The 22,381-nt window shown below is 43.3% G+C and overlaps 5 protein-coding genes and 3 non-coding genes across 9 annotated transcripts; 5 read left to right on the plus strand and 3 right to left on the minus strand.

The window, feature by feature from the left end:
• Nucleotides 1–1,372: 1,372 nt before the first annotated feature.
• Nucleotides 1,373–2,263, minus strand: hist2h2l (histone 2, H2, like). Its single transcript, XM_010750913.3, has one exon. It carries the CDS (start codon nucleotides 2,126–2,128, stop codon nucleotides 1,748–1,750), a length of 381 nt encoding a protein of 126 aa, XP_010749215.1. The 5' UTR covers nucleotides 2,129–2,263; the 3' UTR covers nucleotides 1,373–1,747.
• A 102-nt stretch (nucleotides 2,264–2,365) lies between these two features.
• On the plus strand, nucleotides 2,366–3,244 carry h2ax1 (H2A.X variant histone family member 1). Its single transcript, XM_010750912.3, has one exon. It carries the CDS (start codon nucleotides 2,460–2,462, stop codon nucleotides 2,844–2,846), a length of 387 nt encoding a protein of 128 aa, XP_010749214.1. The 5' UTR covers nucleotides 2,366–2,459; the 3' UTR covers nucleotides 2,847–3,244.
• A 1,780-nt stretch (nucleotides 3,245–5,024) lies between these two features.
• On the minus strand, nucleotides 5,025–7,733 carry LOC104935111 (heat shock cognate 70 kDa protein). Its single transcript, XM_027273365.1, has 8 exons — nucleotides 7,522–7,733; nucleotides 7,224–7,429; nucleotides 6,992–7,144; nucleotides 6,355–6,910; nucleotides 6,042–6,244; nucleotides 5,647–5,845; nucleotides 5,328–5,560; nucleotides 5,025–5,237 (listed from the first exon to the last, which is right to left on the minus strand). The coding sequence occupies exons 1-8, from the start codon at nucleotides 7,724–7,726 to the stop codon at nucleotides 5,040–5,042; spliced, it is 1,953 nt and encodes a 650-aa protein (XP_027129166.1). The 5' UTR covers nucleotides 7,727–7,733; the 3' UTR covers nucleotides 5,025–5,039.
• Nucleotides 5,915–6,007, minus strand: LOC113744435 (small nucleolar RNA SNORD14). The gene has a single exon (XR_003461526.1). It is a non-coding gene; the product is annotated as a small nucleolar RNA SNORD14 (small nucleolar RNA).
• A 3,106-nt stretch (nucleotides 7,734–10,839) lies between the features above and the next one.
• crtam (cytotoxic and regulatory T cell molecule) lies at nucleotides 10,840–16,696 on the plus strand. 2 transcript variants are annotated; one of them, XM_019279503.2, is made up of 11 exons: nucleotides 10,840–10,964; nucleotides 12,173–12,310; nucleotides 12,407–12,577; nucleotides 12,672–12,791; nucleotides 13,451–13,606; nucleotides 14,048–14,260; nucleotides 14,847–14,918; nucleotides 15,069–15,134; nucleotides 15,260–15,406; nucleotides 15,710–15,811; nucleotides 16,320–16,696. In XM_019279503.2, the coding sequence occupies exons 1-11, from the start codon at nucleotides 10,919–10,921 to the stop codon at nucleotides 16,481–16,483; spliced, it is 1,395 nt and encodes a 464-aa protein (XP_019135048.2). In that variant the 5' UTR covers nucleotides 10,840–10,918; the 3' UTR covers nucleotides 16,484–16,696. The 2 variants fall into 2 exon arrangements, with proteins under 2 accessions (XP_019135048.2, XP_010749212.3); XM_010750910.3 differs by having other exon boundaries at nucleotides 15,725–15,811.
• Nucleotides 16,697–17,314: 618 nt separating this feature from the next.
• Nucleotides 17,315–22,255, plus strand: LOC104935119 (heat shock cognate 70 kDa protein). The gene is made up of 9 exons (XM_027273364.1): nucleotides 17,315–17,463; nucleotides 19,063–19,272; nucleotides 19,629–19,834; nucleotides 19,919–20,071; nucleotides 20,153–20,708; nucleotides 20,819–21,021; nucleotides 21,218–21,416; nucleotides 21,503–21,735; nucleotides 21,814–22,255. Exons 2-9 carry the CDS (start codon nucleotides 19,068–19,070, stop codon nucleotides 22,009–22,011), a joined length of 1,953 nt encoding a protein of 650 aa, XP_027129165.1. The 5' UTR covers nucleotides 17,315–17,463; nucleotides 19,063–19,067; the 3' UTR covers nucleotides 22,012–22,255.
• Nucleotides 19,462–19,554, plus strand: LOC113744437 (small nucleolar RNA SNORD14). The gene has a single exon (XR_003461528.1). It is a non-coding gene; the product is annotated as a small nucleolar RNA SNORD14 (small nucleolar RNA).
• LOC113744436 (small nucleolar RNA SNORD14) lies at nucleotides 21,056–21,148 on the plus strand. Its single transcript, XR_003461527.1, has one exon. It is a non-coding gene; the product is annotated as a small nucleolar RNA SNORD14 (small nucleolar RNA).
• Nucleotides 22,256–22,381: the final 126 nt, after the last annotated feature.

Here is a 22,381-nt window from a genome sequence, read left to right on the forward strand (position 1 = left end):
TCAGGCGCCTTTGAGCAAGGCCCTAACACCACCTGCTCCTGTCAGACTGTGGGTGCATTGGATCAGGGTGTTCACCGTGTGCGCCTTGAGCTCTAACTCAGTGGATTATTATTAGCAGCACTTCAAAAGTCATCTGTAATCTGTTAAAATAATCTTCAAAGCTTCTATCAGACTCACTGAGCCTCATTATTAAACTGCTAATCTCTTTAAGCTTCAGTTCTCGCATCATTTCCCTGATATGTGCAGATGTGTTTGAGGGTTTTACTGCACTTTGACTTTATGACTTTATGTTTTTATGTTTTTATGTTCCTTTCTCTTCTCGTGTCACTTCTGGTTCATGTTTCATCAGTTCGCTGATTGTTTCCCGGGTTTATTTATTCTAAAATGTGTGATTTCATGGAGCTTCTTTAGTATTTGGACCTTCAGAACTTCATTAGACGCTCATCAATATTCCACCCCGTGCAGGTCTACTGTCCACAATCTTTATCATGTCATACTTTGGATGGAAATGTGCTGAACTTTCTGTTTTCATGCTTGATGTTTTTCACTTTGCAGCTGAGTGTTGAGTTTACGGCATTAGTGACTTAAACACACACACACACATTTTCTTTTCTTACTCCGACATGTAAAAAAACGTCTGGTGGGAAGTTGTTTCTAAAAAAGTTCTCATGCTGTTAAAATGTGCAGAACCTTGAAACCTCGTGTTGAATTGGAAACGTGCCACGCGAGAGCCTGAAGGTCTGAACCGCTCCTCAGCTTTACTCCACAAACACTCTGGATGATCTTTTCACACCTGGTCATGTCACCAACCTGCTGACAGCTTCATTCATGTTGAGATGTTCCAGGTATCACAACTTCTTAAACACCTGTTGTATCATTTTACAAACATACTATATACTTTTATTTCTCTACATTTCAAAGGGAATCATTGAGCTTCATGCTCCTCTACGTTGATCTGACAGCTTTGAATTTACAGTTTAAATAAGCTACAAAACAATGAGCAACTTTGTAAAATATGACACTGCAGGTGTAGAGCCTGAAGCAAACTGAACAGGTGTGTTCTGCTTTATGACACTTTGTGATTCATTACATCCATTTCACTGACACTTTCAAACTTTTACAACATTTTGAATGCAGTATTTTTACTATACAATACTTCTTACAGTTGTAATAAAAAAAATTAGGAGTAATGAGACATTTAATTCCAGAAATATTTAATTTAAAGATATTTACAGTGCAGATCCTCCACACAACCACATTGTTTGGAGTTTAATTGGCAGTCCAGTTAGAAGTACATGCCCGACAATAACCCCAGTGTGTGTGTGTGTGTGTGTGTGTGTGTGTGTGTGTGGCCTACAGGTAGAAGCCAAACTCAGGCAGAAGTCACAGCTTTAATCTCACAACATCTGACTGTGCCATCACATACAGTTAGAGTCTGTTAAGGTGCATATGTAACAAATCAGTATCACAATGGCGCAAAGCAAACGGAGCCTGCAGAGCACAGACTTACACTGGTTCTGACTTTTTATTTTAATGACTTGTTAAAAACGTGACACAGCTCCAGGTTAAAACAAAATGGCAGGCTTCAGTTCCAGTGAATCCAACATTCATCCTCTCCACCACGGCGCAAACATCACAGACGCAGTTTGGGTTCAGTAACCAGCCGACACGGTGAAGGGGGTTCACGCAGCGTCTCGGTGGTGATTTGGTGACTTGTGCCTTCCCCCCCTTCGTGTCTGTACGTCTCTTATTTCGAGCTGGTGTACTTGGTCACGGCCTTGGTGCCCTCGGACACGGCGTGCTTGGCCAGCTCGCCGGGCAGGAGCAGACGCACGGCGGTCTGGATCTCCCTGGAGGTGATGGTGGATCTCTTGTTGTAGTGCGCCAGGCGCGACGCTTCCCCGGCGATGCGCTCGAAGATGTCGTTGACAAACGAGTTCATAATGCCCATGGCCTTGGAGGAGATCCCCGTGTCTGGGTGCACCTGCTTCAGCACCTTGTACACATAGATGGCGTAGCTTTCTTTCCTGGTCTTGCGGCGCTTTTTGTCTCCTTTCTTTTGGGTTTTGGTGACGGCCTTTTTGGAGCCCTTCTTTGGCGCAGGGGCTGATTTTGCAGGATCAGGCATTTTCTCGTGTGTGTGGCGTCAGTTTGACGGCAGGAGGGAACACTGGGTCAGGATACCGCCCCATGGCCGGGCCCTGCTTTATAACATGGCTGTGCAAATGAGAGTGTGCCGTTACCGCTCCGTGATTGGAGCATCTTTCACCAGAGGACAGGCATTAGCGCAGGACGCGCCGCGCTATTGGTCCGTGCGTCTCGGCTCCAGTGGACCAATCGCAGAAGGTTCTGCGGTTTATATTCCTTTTCTCACAACTCCATTACGTAAAGGTCCAAACGCGTCCATCCTCCGTACCACAGGGTCTCCTCCCGATCAATAACGACATTTTTAACCCATCATGTCTGGTAGAGGGAAAACCGGAGGCAAAGCCCGAGCAAAGGCCAAGTCCCGTTCCTCCCGAGCCGGGCTCCAGTTCCCGGTGGGTCGTGTCCACAGGCTACTGCGCAAAGGAAATTATGCGGAGCGCGTCGGCGCCGGGGCTCCGGTCTATCTGGCGGCCGTGTTGGAGTATCTGACCGCTGAGATCCTGGAGCTGGCAGGCAACGCAGCCAGGGACAACAAGAAGACCAGGATCATCCCCCGGCACCTCCAGCTGGCTGTGCGCAACGACGAGGAGCTCAACAAGCTGCTGGGAGGTGTGACCATCGCTCAGGGAGGAGTGCTACCCAACATCCAGGCTGTCCTCCTCCCCAAGAAGACGGAGAAACCGGCCAAGAGCAAGTAAAAGACTCCGGCAGGCCCGGACTCGGCCGGGACAAAGCGCTCACCTCGGAGCCTGCAGCCACTTTTTCATATCAGTGTTTTTCTTTTTGGATAAACCTTTCAGACAGGAGGCCGCGAGCGTTTGTTTGTTTGTTTGTTTGTTTGTTTGTTTCTATGAAAACCATCCACGCGCTTCATCGGGAGGAACAGATTGATAAACTGCTCCGTCGCTGTTTGTGAAATGGAGGCAGGCAGGATGAGGATGAGGATGATGAAGGCCTGTGGACCAATTGTGAAGGGAGGGGTTGTTTTTTTTTAGTTTCGCAATGCTGCTACAAAAACGTGCAAAATTGTTGTATTGTTTTTTTTTCTGTCATGTTGTTTCAATAAATGTCCTGTAGTCTTTTGGCGCAGGGCAAATACATCCAGTCTTTACGTTTGTTTTCATCCGGGGACTCGAGCTGGGCTCTGTGATGGACCATGAATGAGCTGCAGCTTTTCACTGGGACGCAGAATGCTGCAGTTTCTGCAGATTATGCATGTATCATATTTATGTAAGCGGGTCAGAGGGTTTGCTCCAGCACAGGAGAAACAGGGTTCTGGTTCCTGATGGGTTTGTCTGTGGCTCCCTCACACAATCATCTGTTTGTTCACAGCCACAGATGACCTGTGGAAATGTAATTTACATCACGCTCAGCAGCTGATCACACTGAGCTCCAGTCTGGCTGACGTGGTGTCAAACCTGGGCCTCTCATTCATTAGCTGGATCTGTCTTTGTATTTAGACTTTCTGCCTTTCTGCAATGTGTCGAAACAAACTGAAATCTACAGATGAGATGAAAACTCAGACGCTTTTCAGTTTCAGACCGATATTTAATATAATTTGATACATGATGACCTCCTGTCTGCGTTTTCAGAGAGGTCAGAGTGCAGGGACAGCTGAGATATGACGTATTTGTAACGTTATTGCTTTGACAACAAAGAAAACTCGTTTCTATATCAACAAACTTATCCAGATAAAGTTAATCTTCACCTCAATAATTCTAAACATCGTGAAATACTAGTACCCTTTAACAGATACAACAAGAAAACACATTTTCTTAATTGAAATCAGTTGTTTGACTTTAAATACTGAACTGTGTGTCAGTGAATACAAACCATCCACAGAAGCTCAGGAATGTAACGCTGCAGTCATATTTCGATCTTCGTAGGTTTTTGTCATTTTATTTTACATATATTACAACAACACTGAGCCCGAACATGACACAGAATGCAGAGACAGAGTTTTATTCACAGTCTCCATACGTACATTATCTGAGGCCTCTGGGAACGTTCGTGCTGGATATGAACGAGCAGGATCATATGCATAGTGCCTGGCTCCTCATTTAATTAGAATTAAATTGTGTTTAACATAAAATGTATTTTAATGAAAACAGAAATTGAATATACTGTTTGCAAACGTATATTTTGGTGCAAACCTCCGTTAAGTTACAATCAACCTGTCTAATGCAGTTTATGACAATAAACAGATTTCAGTATGTCACACCTGCTTTAGAGAGGATGAGGCAAAGACTCCATCATAATATGAGACATAACACATGAGAAATGCTGCGTGCCAAACATTGTTTTAGTCTCCACAACAATAAGAGATCACCACATAACACAGACATCCTCTGTCTCTCCGTCTGACAGTCACACACAAACGTATCGTACACGGCTGGGAAATGACATAATGACAAATAACCCGATAATAAATAAAACAGATAATTACTTTGACCTTACAGCAGCAGCACTGTGCTCAGAATAAAACACTCATCATTTTCTCCGGCTTGTGCTGAGCCACAGTGGTTTTTATGCTGTGTAGCACAGAGCACAGTGCAACGCCCGTGTGCTTTATTATTATTATTAGCCACTAATCTCTGAGCTGGCAAACAATGTCAGCTAATGTTTACTATAAATAACCAGATACTTTGTTCTCCCATTGCCTGTTTTTATGTCATTTATTTGTCAGACACTATTCACTCAGGGGCAGAGTCGGAGGAAAGACAGGTGAAGTGAAGGTGAATTAATGTAAACTGTCAAAAACCAAAGATGAACCCTAAACATCTGAAATTCAGGCCTAATATATCTGCGTTTTTGAACGCGCCCAATCTTTTGTTTCTAATATCATCACAGCACTAAAGGAGTCTTCATTGTCAACAAGCGAGACATTGTGATTAATCAACTTCCTCGATGGTCGGTCCAGAGGATCCTCCACCGGAAGGAGCACCGCCGGCTCCAGGGAAGCCGCCTGGCATCCCGCCGGGCATCCCGCCGGGCATGCCGCCAGCGCTCTGGTACAGATTGGTGATGATGGGGTTGCACACCTTCTCCAGCTCCTGTTGCTGGTGTTCATATTCGTCCCTCTCTGCCGTCTGGTACAAAGAAATCAAATCGTTATTGACACCCATGTTGTTCATACCTCCAAACTTATGTTGCTTTAACTAATCAACACCAGTTCACACCTGGTTCTTGTCCAGCCAGCTGATGACCTCGTTGCACTTTTCCAAAATCTTCTGCTTGTCCTCGTCACTGAGCTTGCCAGCAAGCTTGTCATCCTCCACAGTCGACTTCATGTTGAAAGCATACGACTCCAGGCCGTTCTTAGCAGACACCTTGTCACGCTGGACGTCATCTTCAGCCTTGTACTTCTCGGCTTCCTGGACCATGCGTTCAATGTCCTCCTTGCTGAGACGACCTGAGGGGGGAAAAAAGGCGAAGTCAGAAACTGGGACACATTACATTTGAGACTGCTTGAACACGCACTTTGAAAAGAACACTCACCTTTGTCGTTGGTGATGGTGATCTTGTTCTCCTTGCCGGTGCTCTTGTCGACAGCGGAAACATTCATGATGCCGTTGGCGTCAATATCGAATGTCACCTCGATCTGGGGAACACCACGAGGAGCAGGAGGGATGCCCGTCAGCTCAAACTTGCCCAGCAGGTTGTTGTCTCTGGTCATGGCACGCTCACCCTCGTAGACCTGTTAGGAAGTGTGCAGTGTTAGCAGACCGTTTTGACATTTGTGTCTACAGTTTTGTGAAAATCTACTTCGCTCAGACATCCAAGGAAGGTCATGGCCATCTTTGGTCTTGCGACCTCTGGTGGAAACTACGAATGGCAGGAATAAAATTCATCATTGCGAAACAGAGAAAGGTATAACATGATGATGTTCTTACCTGGATGAGCACACCAGGCTGGTTGTCGGAGTAGGTGGTGAAGGTCTGGGTCTGCTTGGTGGGAATGGTGGTGTTACGTTTGATCAGGACGGTCATGACACCTCCAGCGGTCTCGATACCCAGGGACAGAGGGGTGACGTCGAGAAGCAGCAGGTCCTGCACATTCTCAGACTTGTCACCAGACAGGATGGCTGCCTGGACGGCTGTAAAAATAAGCAAACATTGTTAGACCATAAGCTTAAGTCATGAAACTTGTGCTGCTCTCACTATGCGAGCTACACTGAGCTGCATCCATCTGGCTTAAGACACTTACCAGCTCCATAGGCCACGGCTTCATCTGGATTGATGCTCTTGTTGAGCTCCTTTCCATTGAAGAAATCTTGAAGCAGCTTCTGGATCTTGGGGATACGGGTGGAGCCACCGACCAACACGATGTCATGGATCTGGGCCTTGTCCATCTTGGCGTCACGGAGCGACTTCTCCACGGGGTCCAATGTGCCACGGAAGAGGTCAGCGTTGAGCTCCTCGAAGCGAGCCCTGGTGATTGAGGTGTAGAAGTCAACTCCCTCGTACAGAGAGTCGATTTCAATGCTGGCCTGGGTGCTGGAAGACAGGGTACGCTTCGCCCTCTCACAGGCTGTGCGCAGACGACGGACGGCTCTCTTGTTGTCGCTGATGTCCTTCTTGTATTTGCGCTTGAACTCTGCAATGAAGTGGTTGACCATGCGGTTGTCGAAGTCCTCACCACCAAGATGAGTATCTCCAGCTGTGGACTTGACCTCAAAGATACCATCCTCGATGGTCAAGATGGACACGTCGAAGGTGCCTCCACCGAGATCAAAGATGAGAACGTTCCTTTCAGACCCAACCTGGAATTAAATCGTCTTTTTAAAAACCATCCTTATTCTCTTGTTTATGTTGGACATCACAGGATTTAAATAGTTATTTACCTTCTTGTCCAACCCATAAGCAATAGCAGCAGCGGTTGGCTCATTGATGATACGCAGAACGTTGAGGCCAGAGATGGTTCCAGCATCCTTGGTTGCTTGACGTTGAGAATCATTAAAGTATGCAGGTACTGTGATAACAGCATTCGACACAGACTGAAAAAAAGAAAAGAGTAGTCTGAAGTATGTCCTGTTGATAGTCCCTCGTCATATAGTTATTATTTTGCAAACTTACCTTCCCAAGGTAGGCTTCAGCAATCTCTTTCATCTTTATCAGCACCATGGAGGAGATCTCTTCTGGGTAGAAGCTTTTGGTTTCACCTTTGTATTCAACCTCCACTTTGGGCCGTCCACTATCACTGATTACATTAAATGGCCAGTGCTTCATGTCAGACTGAACTACAGAATCCTCAAATCGTCTGCCAATCAAACGTTTAGCATCTGCAACACACGATAATTCATTTATTCAGCACACGGTCATTGGAGTAAATTATTATTTAATGACATATCACTTCAGACTGCTATAATCTTACCAAAGACTGTGTTGGTAGGGTTCATGGCAACCTGATTCTTGGCTGCATCTCCGATCAGCCTCTCGCTGTCTGTGAAGGCCACGTAGCTGGGTGTGGTCCTGTTGCCCTGGTCGTTGGCGATGATTTCAACTTTGCCATGCTGGAACACACCAACACAGGAGTAGGTGGTCCCGAGGTCGATACCGACTGCTGGTCCCTTCGACATGATTGCTCTGAGGAAGTAAAACAATACATTGGTTGATGTTATTCCAGCAGGGGGCAATAACACTCAATTATCAGGGTGGTAATGTTTGGATATAATAATGTGTTTCAGGTTTAGTCCGGCATACGATTAATGAGAGAGCCCGGCAAACATTTGGATCACTTTCAGTTTCAACAGTAAACACGTGAAGCAAAATGTTTGTATGTTTGTCATGAAGGAAGAAAAATCTACCTAAATTTCCCCTAAATGTAATGGCATCCGTCAGTGACTGTGGTGTGATGTAATCGAGTAGTGTAGTAGTGTGTGCCAAGGATCAGATGTCAGTGGACGGCAGCCATCTTAGACTGTAGACACACGATATATTCTGAGTGTCTGAATGTGTCTGGACCACTGCTTCAAAAGCCCATCAGTCAGAAACTCTCATATATTCTACACCTGTTTCATGCGACACTTGATAAAGTATATTTTTGTGCAGCCGGACGGTGCATTCTGCAGCATCATGCTTTAAAATCTGCTGACCCCTGGTCTATCTGGTAAGATATAAGCATTTAAAACCAACCCCCCTCGATCCCACTGCCTGTGACTGCAGAACAAAAGTTGCCCTGCTGCTGCAGTATCCACAGCCTGCCCCACATCTCTGTGCTGAGTTGCATGGATCAGTTGAGACTGGCAACCTGAGCCAAGTCTTCTCAAAGTAACGCCACCGCAGATTAATGCCTTAAATCCAAAGTGATCGACAGGAATGAAGTAAGCAACATAAACATGCAAAGAGAAACAGATTATAGTTTAGAAATCAATAAAGCAGTTTGATTGATTGGTTGATTTAGTGCACAATAAAAATAGGATAGATATTATAGCCAGTTTTGATTGGTCCTCGCTGGCGTGCACAAAAAACAACAACAACTTTTTTGCAAATGGATCCTTCATATACTTAATCATCCTAAAGAATATTATAGAGACATTACTGTTATAGAAAGGAAGCAAGAGATTAATAATGTCACTCTAAACTCTATATTTAGTGCTACAGGCACCTGACAGTACATTTTAAATGTGTCGTTGCACATGCAAAGGCCGACATAATCCTATTGAGAGATATCCTCGTCTTACCTGGCTGCAGTCTGACTCTCTCCTCCAACAGATGAACACAGGCAGGGGAGGCTGGCCTCTCTCTTGCTTCTGTACAAGCGTCTCACAGGTCCGTGAGCCAATCAGCTTTCAGAGCAGCAGTGAGCTTCGAGCACATTCTGGATCAGTCCTCCTTCGTGCTCCCTTTTTTTTTTTTTTTTTTGGGCCAATGTCCTCTCTCTGATTGGCTGATTCCCAGACAGCTGTAAAACAATCTCTCAGAATGAAGAGAGGTTAGAGGCAGAAATATCTGGAGAAGGTTCCAGGTTCTTTCCTCGACGTGTAGGTGGGATGTTTGGGTACAAAACACGAGGAGCACATAAACATCATTATTCATTCTGCCTTCACGGGCTGCAGTGCTGCTGCATTAACAACATTACATAACATGCTGCAGTTCTGTTCATCTGTTACAAACATAGACCTCACCAGTGTAATCATATTAATTGACTTAATGACAGAAACTAGATTTTAAATGTCAGAGAGACTTGTCCCAAACACTCTCCTCGGGAGGGTCACTGTTACCACGTCTCGCACGCTGGGTCACTCTCGAAGTCACTCCATTGTGTTTTTACAGGGGCATCCGGTTTCCACAGCCTAACATGGCTGCCAACCGCTGACATCCGATCTGTGGCAGACAATACTACGCTATCCTATTACATCACACCATTACCTGAAAGGTAATAGAGGGCATCACAGGGTAGGGTTGAAGAAAAATTAGGTTGATTTCATGCCCTTATGAAAGGTATATAACAAAAATGAATTTTTTACTGTTAAAACTGGAAGTTATCTGAATGTTTGGCCGGTTTCTGGTTAATCATATACTGTGAAAATGTTAATTTATGCAGACTTTAGTGTCATGACCTTCTGACTTGTGACCAGGTCCAAATGGGCAGCAGTTGGTACATCCAAGAAGGGTTTTACAGGGGAATCCCGGAGTGGAGTTTGCTTTCTTTTTTGAGAGCCACACCAGCAGCACAACTAAAATCAGATTCACAGATAGATACTTTATTGTCCTTACAAGGAAATTTGTTGCCACAGTCTGTGCAAAGCTTCAAACATACATAGATGCAAAGATGCATAGAAACACCACAACATAACCACAAGAACAGACATCCAAGACATTTATCACATTTATCTCTCCTTATCTCGTAGCTGTTACCGGGTGCTTTGTTGACAGATACTATGGCAGAAGGTACAGAACTCCTGTGTGCTTTATTGTTGAGGTCTGAGAGGTGGAGGGTAGGGGGACAGGTTGGACTATGCTTTTGTTGGGGGGGCAACAGAAAGTGCTTTAAGTTTAGAGTCTTTTTTGGCAGCGTTTGTGGATGTCAGTACTGTGATGATCAAGATCAGATGAGTCCTGATAGCTTAAAACAGAGTTACTGTGATTTAGGAGTGCAAGTATGGCAGTGTCATCAGAGTATTTAATATATGTGGTGACAGGTGAGGGGCCGGTGCAGTCATTGGTGTAACGGATGAACAGAAACGGGCTCAGGACACGACCTTGTGGGGTGCGAGATAGATACATTTTATACTTTTTGAACAATTCTATCTCAGTTAATATTTTACTTTCTATTTTCACCTTCAGGTCTCTCTGTTTTCACCACCTTTCAGCTCACGCAGGTGGTGTTTTTGCAAAATAGACCTCCGCTCTGGTAACCACAGACTAAACCAAACCTCAGCCATTACAATTTAAGACAGACCCTCAACCTGCAGTTCAAGAAATGTTGAGTTAATCGAGACCAGGAGACTCTAATACACACTGAAACATGTTCCAACCTGAACTAACTGTACTTTATCTCTGCTGTAGCTAAACAGACCTGTCATCTTTTTTCATTAAATAGCTGCTTTCAGTTTTAGAAACATGAGCTAATGCAATATGTAAGAATCATGAACTATTAACCCTGTACTTTTCTACAGTTGGTATCACATGAAAATCACTTTAAAAACCTAGTGGAAACCACGGGGCTGTGATGTCACGGAAGGTCCCTCGGTGGAGAACAAATAGATCAAGAAATGAGGAAACGCTGCAGAGTGCAAGTGTGACTGCAGAGTGACAGAGTGACAGAGATGGAACCGAAGCTGCAGCTCATCGTCTTCATGTTACTCATTCAAGGTAATTCTTTCGGACTTTTAATACTTGTTGACTGGCACTTTATTATTAAAAACAGACTGAATCTGATGCTGGAAGTGAAGTGATGTCTGAGAATCTGATGGTTTGTTGGGGAAAGTTAAGGTGAAATCACAAACTTCTGATTCTTCTGACAACTTGTTTCTGTTGTTTTCAGTAAAAAAACGTTGTCATCTGAACTCATCTCTGTTTCTGAGACATTAGATTTGTGCTTTTATATAAATAGGTCTTTGCTTTAGTCATGAGTGCCTGTGACGAATTGAATCCTCTTTTAATTTCCCCATTTTTATTTAACTTTATAATCTATGTATCATTATTTGACACATTTAATCCAGGCACTGGATGCATGCATGCTTTGTTTGTAAGAATATAAACTGCATGTATCCATCTACATGCCTTTGTGTGATGCACATATTTTACATTACTACATTGTTCTTTATAAATCGGGCATTAAAAATCAAAATAAAAATGTTCAGTGTCTAGAGTCGAAGTAGAACTTTAAATGAAAATGTTGCTGTTCGGGATAAAATGACACATCTATGTCATGTTCTGTGTTTCCACGCACGTATTTATTTTAATGTTTAGTTTACGTGTTTCACACAACCCACGCATGTGAAAGTTGTTGACCTACCTCGATTCCCACTGCCCTCGCCGCTGGTGTTACTATGCCCCCACAATGTATTTTCCAAACAGCTCATCATTCTTGCCCCATTGGAAAGTTGAAGCCCCCTCGAACAACTCACATCATACTTATATTTTCTTCTCTGTGGTACTTTCTCTTTCACCATGTAGGGACTGACCACATTACTTCCTGTTAACATCTGAAATGCATTAAATGTGTGACAGGGGGGCTGCTTTTGTAGCTGCAAGCGACGAACACTTATTTTTCACACCACCTCCACAAACACACACACACTCCCAGGCCGGTGGTAAAGAGAGGAGTGGATGAGTCAACTGTGAGAAACTTCGGTTTCAACTTCGGACACCTCTGTGTGCGAGGGAGGGAAATATACTTCTCCCTATTTGACCTTTTGAAAATCCAAAGATAGCTGCTCATGTGTTTATGAAGAGTCACGGGGCATCTGCCTGGAATTGGTGTGATTTTATGAAACGTTACATGTATCGTCACACTGCATGATGATGAAATGAGACTTTTCACAGAAATCCATGTTCCTTTTTTTGTTCGATTGCAGGTTCCTTTGCAGTGCCGAGGCGTGAGACTGTGAAAAAAGGTCAGACAGTCACCTTAAAGTGTCCAAGAAGAAATGTTCAACACACCATTGAATGGAAGAACACAGAGGGATATGTTATGTTCATCAAGCATGGTGGAGGTGAAGATCATACCAACAAATGGTCATACCAACAAATTGTCCGATGATCTTTTGAATCAGGATTTTTAAACATCTTCATTGTCCCTCACTCCACAGTTGACAAAGTCGACCAAGGTGTAAAAGAGAAGCGTTACAGTATCGTCAAACTGACTCAGTTTGAATTCACTGTTAGTGTTTCCGACGCCACGTTCAAAGATGGAGGTGTCTACACCTGCAATGAGTATGACTATTCCGTGATAAACCACAGAGTGGAGGTGATGGTGTTAGGTGAGTATAATGTTGCAGATAAATGTTAAAGTTATAACCCTCGTTGTTAGATGTTACTGTAATAACATTTACTCTGGTGTTGATTATTTTAAAGGGCTTCCCAAAATAAGAAAAACAAAGCATGAAGGAAGGTTTGACATAAAATGCACTGCTGAGGGGAACGGCTATCCTCCGCAGATCTTCTGGAAACTGGACCATGGCCCTGAAATTCTCGGTAAGTTGGCAAACTTGAAAAACCAAACTTGATGAATGAAGAAGTGAACCTTAGAGAGACACAGAGGCTAACATAACATGGATTAGACACAGAAAAGAGCTCTGTGTTTGTGATTCTGAACCTTCAGAGCAGAAATGTTCACAGAGCTTTATAATATGGGAACTGTTGAGAAAATCAGTTATAACCCCAACCCACAAAACAGCAAAACATGCACCCAGAAAAAGATAAACTCTTGATATCTGTTGACGTTTTAAAAGACAGTGGCGTAACTACACTTAAAGATCGTCACATTTAAATTATTAAGCTGACATACAGTTTAACATAATTATTCAAATATGACGTGACTAAAAAAAAAAGGCGACCGTATTCTCAGTTTCGGAAAACCAAAAGCTGAAGCTGATGGGCCACAGAGTGGGCTCATCTTTGGTTGGTGACGCTGCCTCCCACAGTTACAATAAGTTACCAACATATGGTGGGTGAAAAAGGTTTTTTCAAGTCCTGATGTCATCCATAACCTTTAAAATTTATACAGGTTCATATTTCAAACTGTTTTTGGAAAATATATATCAGGATTTATATCAAGACTCTCTGTCAGTGTCATTTTATGATTGTTCTGATGCTCAGAAATTTATACTAATGGAATCTCTCCCATTCCACAGCTCATTACCAAGTCACACATGAAAACAAGGAATTTGTCTCAGACGCTCTGATACACATTCAGTCCGTGAAGAGCAAAATCACTGTGACATGCCTTGTTCGCCATCCGGCTCTGCACTCAGATACTCTGATGGACTTTGTCAAAATTGGACAAAACAGTGAGTACAATGGATTTCACAAAGCATGTCTCGAATATTGAAGTAGAAAGCTAAAAATGACTCTTGTATCAAGCAAAACTTGTTTACTTTGAAGTACTTCTGCATAACTAATAATATTTGAGGAACAGTGAATACGGGTAGTCGTGTCGTCACAGAACAGGGAAAGCACTGGATGGTTTTTTCTCATGAGTTGCTCCATGACACTGTCCAAAGCAGCAGCCTGCGAAACTTGACCAACCAAAAAAACAAAAAAAAGCAGCAGCATGTCATTTCCTCTTTCTGTGTTTTGTAAATTGTCTGGTTTCCTGTATCTAATTGAAAAAAACAGATGTGTGATTTGCATTTCTTCAAATGTCAGCTTGGTGTTTCACACTGATTTTCAAAGAATTTCTTATTTATTAGCCGGCCTAATGTAAATCCCCCCCCCTCTGTTTCTCACAGCACACACAACCACGACCCGTTTACCCACCACTCTACCTCCAGGGTCAACAGAGGTAACGACAACTGGCTGGTTTAAACATGAGAGCACCACGGTGTTCTTAAGTGCCCCCACCAGTCAGCCGTCTTCCTCCAATGAGCCGCAGACGGTCGCAGCAACCACTGGATTTCCTCTGAACAATGTCACATCCACAAGCTCACGTCTCAGCACTAGTGGTGAGCAAAGCTGTTTAAATTCGTACATGATTTTCATGCCTCATGAGCCTAGAGTGACAAAATATCTATCTATATCTATATCAGATGAGACGAGCAACAGTAGAAGTCTTTATGCAGCAATAGACGTTCTTTAAATGCAGTTCAAACAATGCTGCACACATTGCATACAGTACAATATATTAGATGAACTGTAAACTGTGTGTAGGCTATAGTTTTATTATTATTCACACTGCATTTAGTTCAGCTCTTACCACATATGATACCACCAGATCTGTTTCCTGTGACAGATGTCTCAGACTGTAGAGTGAAACTCGGCTCTGTCGAGTGTATTCATAAATTCTGTGGTGGGAAGTGTGAGGTTTGATGTAGGTGAAGATCTTTCCGAAATACGTGAAAGGATAGTCGAAGATTTGGCTTTAATATTTGAACGTGCAGACTTTTAAACTTGAAATCACAAGACATCAAAAGTTACACATCTCCTCAAAATGACGCTCATCTGCTCGTCTTCACGCAATACAGACACAGTTTTCTTTATAAATCTATTTTGTAGTTTAGCTTATTCATCAAAATGTTTTATTCTTTGCAGATAACTCAAGCACCTCCGAGTTACCTGGCTCAACCAGGGGGATAAATGACACCATCAGCAATGCAACAACAGGTAAGACACCCAGTGTACCTGCAGTTATTCTCTATGTCTGGTGCCATCTAGTGGCATTTTTGAATAACTACAGTTGTTCCATTCAGAAAATAGAGAAAATCATTTACCCTGTGCTCATGATTGTGTCTTTCTTCTTCTGTTTGCTTAAAGACTGGACGTCCATCACTGAGACAACAGAGATCACATCCTATAACCACACGGAGGGAAACATAACAGGTAAATCCACACTGTTTACACTGCCTACACTAGATTCACTTCCTCTGGTATTACCAGATAATACCGCCTTGTCTTATACACATAGTGAAATATGTACTAACAAATAGCATGGTGTCCACTTCCAGGAAGCTTTAATGACCGGAACAAGCAGAAAAAAAAGGGAGGAGGTTCTTTACTGGTCAGCCTGGTGACATTCCTGATATTCTGTCTTCTGGTGGTTGTCATATTTTTTGCCATTAAGCTGAGGAGAGCGCACCTTGCTTGGAAGAGAGGTAAGCAGACCTTAATCACATTTTCTGCACGGTATCTAATCAAAGCAACGACATCACACTGAAGCTGTGGTTTATTTTGAACTTCAGTCAGGGTCATAAAGTCATGAAGTAAATGTGTTGTGCTGGTTTTACTTTGGCTTCTGAGTCATGTGTGCCCAGAAGTGTCCTTTCCACAGCTGGAAAATGTTGCACTGTACAGTGAAAATAAATAAGACTTTCTTACTGTGGGGGTGGGTTGTAGTTACATCACAAAGCCACAAGTACTTTCTTTTATTTGAAGGATCTAAAGAAAACATCTGACAGTTTTTATTGTTACAGAGAACGAAGACTCGAATCCATCTGAGGAGAGCAGTAAATCAAAATCAAGCCAGGAGGAGAAGAACTCCCAAGGACAAAGGCGGAGAGGTAAGGCAGATGATTCAGCACTCCTTTTTTAAAGGCTTCTTACCGGAAGTAATGCGGAAATGTACTGGAAAAACATTAGTGCCAGCAGAAACTGTAATGATCCGCAGCTACAGTGACAGTAAAACATGGATCCTTTACAGGAAATGTTGTGCTAAGGTTTGAGATTCTTTAGTTTCAGGGAAGTCCAGTTCAAAATGGCATGTGTTTGCTCACGTTTCCCAACTTGTCAATCAGGAAATAACAGATTTTTCTATGAGGAAGCCTGAGGACACACAGTCACACACACATTCAGACTCCTACATTTAAGTTCAAAGCGGTCTTACCTAACTCAGTTATGAACAAATTCCATCTTTTATCTCAGAGCTTCAGTATGACTAATTCGACTTTATGCTGTTCAAACACAGTCTCTGGTGACACGCCTGTCTTTCAACATCAGCAGGGCTGACTAACTAGTTTCTGCAATGAATCACTGACTGTCAAATTCTTTCCTTTTCTTCTTTTTTTACAGGCATCTTCAACACGGCATTCACACAGTACGTCGTTGAAGAATCCCCGGCAATAACATCAGTGGTAAACACGGCTGCGATGGCAACAGCAGAGACCATGAACGAAGTGCAGACCTCTCAGCCTGACACGGCAGCCAAATGTAGCATAAAGGAGACGGAGCTGTAACAATCTGTAAAAAAAATACAATGTGTAATAATGTCAAGCAGCATCATCAGCACCTTTCTCATGCTCACACATCTGCTGATAAGCTTCTTTTTATTTTTATTTTGTACCTGCACTTGAAAAGAGAATGTGAAGAATGTAATACTGTACTGTACAAATACTATGACTGTGTATATTTTGTGTTTACATGCATCAATAAATTATATTTTGCTAGAACACAGTCTGAACGTGGATGTTTATAGATAGATAGATAGATAGATAGATAGATAGATAGATAGATAGATAGATAGATAGATATACTTTATTTAGAAATTACAGTGCAGCAGCAGCATTACACACAGTGACAATAGACAAGATACGAATAAAAATATAAAGAACAATCTATACATAATAAAATATCAATGTAAAGGGGCATCTTTAATATGATAATTACAGGCCTTTAGGGTACAAACACTGTCAAAGTGAAAGTAAATGCATGATCGTAAGTCAGCTCACCAACAATGGGAATAAAAAGGCTGTCCTGGTTGCAAACATACATATTCTATCGAGCACTTGTCTGAATTTTCAAGTAGCTACCTCCCAGTTCGCCCTATTTAACCATGACAGAGCTGTATTTAGACTTAATCCCGATAGAATAAGAGTATTAGGTCGCTTAATAGTCTATTCATGCGCATTAATACTGGAAAAAAGACACAAAACCTCGAGTGAAACCACCGCATGCGGACAAAGCGCCATGCGGTTCCTCACAGCGATTACGAAATCCGACTATTGACGTCATGCGAAGGTACGAAGTGTGATTGGTTAGATCGCCGAGGAGAGGGCGCATGAGACTCGACGTCTGATTGGCCGCTTTGCCGGTAATATAAAAGGGGCGCCGCTAACGGACCGTCCTCCTTTCCCCCTTCTCTTACCGGCAAGGACGAGCCAGCCTCGCCGTTGTCCATTCCAAAAAACCCAACAGTCATCCTCGGCCCAACAATTCGGTAAGTTCTTCTTAAATAAGTCACGAATTATCTTTATAGAGCTCTTTGTGGAGGGTGGCTGTTTATTTTGTGTGTTAATTTTCCGATGTTCGAAGCGTATTCATGTTTTTATTTTAAAAAAAAAAAAAAATTTAAACGGTACCGAGTAGAAACGGTACACGTTAACAAAACAGCCGGATTAACCTGTAATGTAACGGAGAGCATCACAGCTAACGGCAGCCGGTGGACACCGGGCCCGGTGGGGGTGGGGGAGACCTTCGAGAATGTTCTCGAACAATCGGTTCCGCGAGGCGAGCCGTTGGGAACACACTTCCGGTTGTGTCTTTTCAGAATAAAAGCCTTATCGCTTGTTAAGTCTTGATTTTTAAATCATTGGACACCGTTTGCAGTTACATCTAAGCGTTTTTTGTTTTATATGTATTTAATTCTTTTTTATAAGTAATGATTTAGCTGTCCGTAGGAAACTTGACGTCTCATTGTCACCTGACTGGAACTAGCGCCATGCTTCAGCCTCCATTGATCTCTAAGCAGCGTGCTTAGCTATATTGTTTATTTACATATTAAAAGCACTGGTATGGAAATTACACTTATATTTCTCATATTGACTAATATCATGCCCCTTTAAAAAATAATTTAAAGAATTAAAAAATACCATAATTTTCGGATTGAGCGCACCTGAATATAATTAGATATGCTTTATTCATCCCACCATGGGAAATGTACTTGTTACAGCAGCAGAGGAAAGTGTAGCGTACACTACAGAATTAGAAAAACAACCCGACAGAAATATCAATAACCTACACAATAAACACGAAAAACAATCAACCTTCAAACAGGCAAGTACTGAGGATAAAAAGTGTCATAATATAAAGAATATTGTAATGTAAAGTGACCATAGTGTAAGAAATATTGCAAAGAAAGTGCCCATGATACAACTATTATTGCAAGAGTAGTGACCAGTAATAATTTGTATCATGGTCACTTTCTTTGCAATATTTCTTACATAAGTCGCACCAGCTAAATTTGAAAAAATACATTTTGTCGCACTTAAATATAAGCCGCAGGTTGTAACATGAGATATTTACAGAGACTGTACACAGATTTTTGTTTAATTTAAGACCAGTTTTTTTTCCAAACTACCTGAAAATCTGCAGAACAGCATCAACACGGGATGCCAAGATTGCATACAGTAGCTCTATTTCCTTCTTTGACAGCCAGATCGATTGCCTTTAACTCAAAAGCTGCATCATATGCATTTCTTGGAGTTTTCCATGATGACGGTGCATGATCAAAATCGAAACTCGCGTCTTCTAATCTTTCCCCACATCTCACTTTTCCATTTACTGCTCGAGAATGACCCCCCATTGGCCAGTAAAGATCTATAAATCAGCCGCACTGTTGTATAGGCCGCAGGGTTCAAAGCGCGTGTAAAGTAGCATCTTATATTCCGAAAATTATAGTAATCATGTTAAATTACATTAGTTCAGCTGCCATGTCTTTAAATCTTGACTGTTACTAAAGCTGTAGTCTGGACTGATATTTCTACATCACTGTCGCACTGAATTCAAGACTGACGATTTAGCTTCTCCTTTCTTTTAGGAAACATGTCGAAGGGACCAGCAGTCGGTATCGATCTCGGGACCACCTACTCCTGTGTTGGTGTGTTCCAGCATGGCAAAGTTGAAATCATCGCCAACGACCAGGGCAACAGGACCACACCCAGCTACGTGGCCTTCACAGACAGCGAGAGGCTGATCGGAGATGCAGCCAAGAATCAGGTTGCCATGAACCCCACCAACACAGTCTTTGGTAAGAATTCAGTTTTTAGCGTGGAGACTGTTCAGTCATGTCATTCTTGCCATGCCTGTTAAGAAAATCTGCAATACGTGAATAATTAATCACAAGAGCTGAAACCCAACATGTCTGTTGAATAAAACATAAATTTTTAGCTCTTAAGCATTAACGGAAAGGATGACATGACTGAAAATAAATTACACTTCACTGTGATGACGCTTTTCCTGCCATTCGTAGTTTCCACCAGAGGTCGAAAGACCAAAGATGGCCCAATTCCTTCCTTGGATGTCTGAGTGATTTGACTAGAAACCACGTCTGACAGCAGACCATATTTCTCTTCACTCTTAAGATATATTTATTATATTTTGCAGATGCCAAACGACTGATTGGCCGCAGGTTTGACGACACAGTTGTGCAGTCAGATATGAAGCACTGGCCATTTAATGTCATCAACGACAACACCCGCCCCAAGGTCCAAGTTGAGTACAAGGGTGAGTCAAAGTCCTTCTACCCAGAGGAGGTCTCATCTATGGTGCTCACAAAGATGAAGGAGATTGCTGAAGCCTACCTCGGAAAAGTAAGTGTTTTATTTTAGCTCAAGTTTTCTTTGAAATCCACCTTCTGATATAAGATGTGCTAATTTTGGGCTCATTTCTTTTAGACTGTCAACAATGCTGTAATTACTGTACCCGCCTACTTCAACGACTCCCAGCGTCAGGCCACTAAGGATGCTGGAACCATCTCTGGCCTCAACGTTCTGCGTATCATCAATGAGCCAACCGCTGCTGCTATTGCTTATGGTTTGGACAAGAAGGTAAATAACTATTTAAATCCTGTGATGTCCAACATAAACAAGAGAATAAGGATGGTTTTTAAAAAGACGATTTAATTCCAGGTTGGGTCTGAAAGAAACGTTCTCATCTTTGATCTCGGTGGAGGCACCTTCGACGTGTCCATCTTGACCATCGAGGATGGTATCTTTGAGGTCAAGTCCACAGCTGGAGATACTCATCTCGGTGGCGAGGACTTCGACAACCGCATGGTCAACCACTTCATTGCAGAGTTCAAGCGCAAATACAAGAAGGACATCAGCGACAACAAGAGAGCCGTCCGTCGTCTGCGCACAGCCTGTGAGAGGGCGAAGCGTACCCTGTCTTCCAGCACCCAGGCCAGCATTGAAATCGACTCTCTGTACGAGGGAGTTGACTTCTACACCTCAATCACCAGGGCTCGCTTCGAGGAGCTCAACGCTGACCTCTTCCGTGGCACATTGGACCCCGTGGAGAAGTCGCTCCGTGACGCCAAGATGGACAAAGGGCTGATCCATGACATCGTGTTGGTCGGTGGCTCCACCCGTATCCCCAAGATCCAGAAGCTGCTTCAAGATTTCTTCAATGGAAAGGAGCTCAACAAGAGCATCAATCCAGATGAAGCCGTGGCCTATGGAGCTGGTAAGTGTCTTAAGCCAGATGGATGCAGCTCAGTGTAGCTCGCATAGTGAGAGCAGCACAGGTTTCATGACTTAAGCTTATGGTCTAACAATGTTTGCTTATTTTTACAGCCGTCCAGGCAGCCATCCTGTCTGGCGACAAGTCTGAGAATGTGCAGGACCTGCTGCTTCTCGACGTCACCCCTCTGTCCCTGGGTATCGAGACCGCTGGAGGTGTCATGACCGTCCTGATCAAACGTAACACCACCATTCCCACCAAGCAGACCCAGACCTTCACCACCTACTCCGACAACCAGCCTGGTGTGCTCATCCAGGTAAGAACATCGTCATGTTATACCTTTCTCAGTTTCGCAATGATGAATTTTATTCCTGCCATTCGTAGTTTCCACCAGAGGTCGCAAGACCAAAGATGGCCATGACCTTCCTTGGATGTCTGAGCGAAGTAGATTTTCACAAAACTGTAGACACAAATGTCAAAACGGTCTGCTAACACTGCACACTTCCTAACAGGTCTACGAGGGTGAGCGTGCCATGACCAGAGACAACAACCTGCTGGGCAAGTTTGAGCTGACGGGCATCCCTCCTGCTCCTCGTGGTGTTCCCCAGATCGAGGTGACATTCGATATTGACGCCAACGGCATCATGAATGTCTCCGCTGTCGACAAGAGCACTGGCAAGGAGAACAAGATCACCATCACCAACGACAAGGGTGAGTGTTCTTTTCAAAGTGAGTGTTCAAGCAGTCTCAAATGTAATGTGTCCCGGTTTCTGACTTTGCCTTTTTTTTCCCCTCAGGTCGTCTCAGCAAGGAGGACATTGAACGCATGGTCCAGGAAGCCGAGAAGTACAAGGCTGAAGATGACGTCCAGCGTGACAAGGTGTCTGCTAAGAACGGCCTGGAGTCGTATGCTTTCAACATGAAGTCGACTGTGGAGGATGAAAAGCTTGCTGGCAAGATCAGTGACGACGACAAGCAGAAGATTTTGGAAAAGTGCAACGAGGTCATCAGCTGGCTGGACAAGAACCAGGTAAAATGTCCTTAAGTCTTTATTTCTTTAACATGGTGACATGATTTGGCCGGAACACTAACTTCTTCTCTTCTACAGACTGCCGAAAGGGATGAGTATGAGCATCAACAGAAGGAGCTGGAGAAGGTGTGCAACCCCATCATCACTAAGCTGTACCAGAGTGCCGGTGGCATGCCCGGTGGTATGCCAGAGGGCATGCCCGGCGGCTTCCCTGGAGCCGGTGGTGCAGCTCCTGGTGGTGGATCCTCCGGCCCAACCATTGAGGAGGTTGACTAAACACTCCCATCACTTCAGCTGCTACTCTGAAAGATGTTTTCTAAGAAAGTAACCCTCTTCTGGCACAAAGCTTAAAGAGTGTAAATTAAAGAAATTAAAAACTGGGTTCAGGGATCACGTTTATTGCATTGTTTGCGACACCTGGGAACAACTTGTAGTTTGCACAGTTGAGCTGTCAGTTCACATGTCTGGTAATGTGTTTTGTATACTGATGTATGCCTTGACAATAAAACTTGTAACCCTCTTCCGGTCTCTCTGGTCTGTACATACTTAGAGCTGAACTTTTTAATGAACAGTACCTGAAGTACTTGGAGCTGATCTTTTTTAAATGAACAGTACCTGAAGTTAATTTGCAGCACTGCAGATTTTA

This window comes from Larimichthys crocea, chromosome XXII (genome assembly GCF_000972845.2).
Source record: "Larimichthys crocea isolate SSNF chromosome XXII, L_crocea_2.0, whole genome shotgun sequence".
Taxonomy (NCBI): Eukaryota; Metazoa; Chordata; class Actinopteri; family Sciaenidae; genus Larimichthys; species Larimichthys crocea.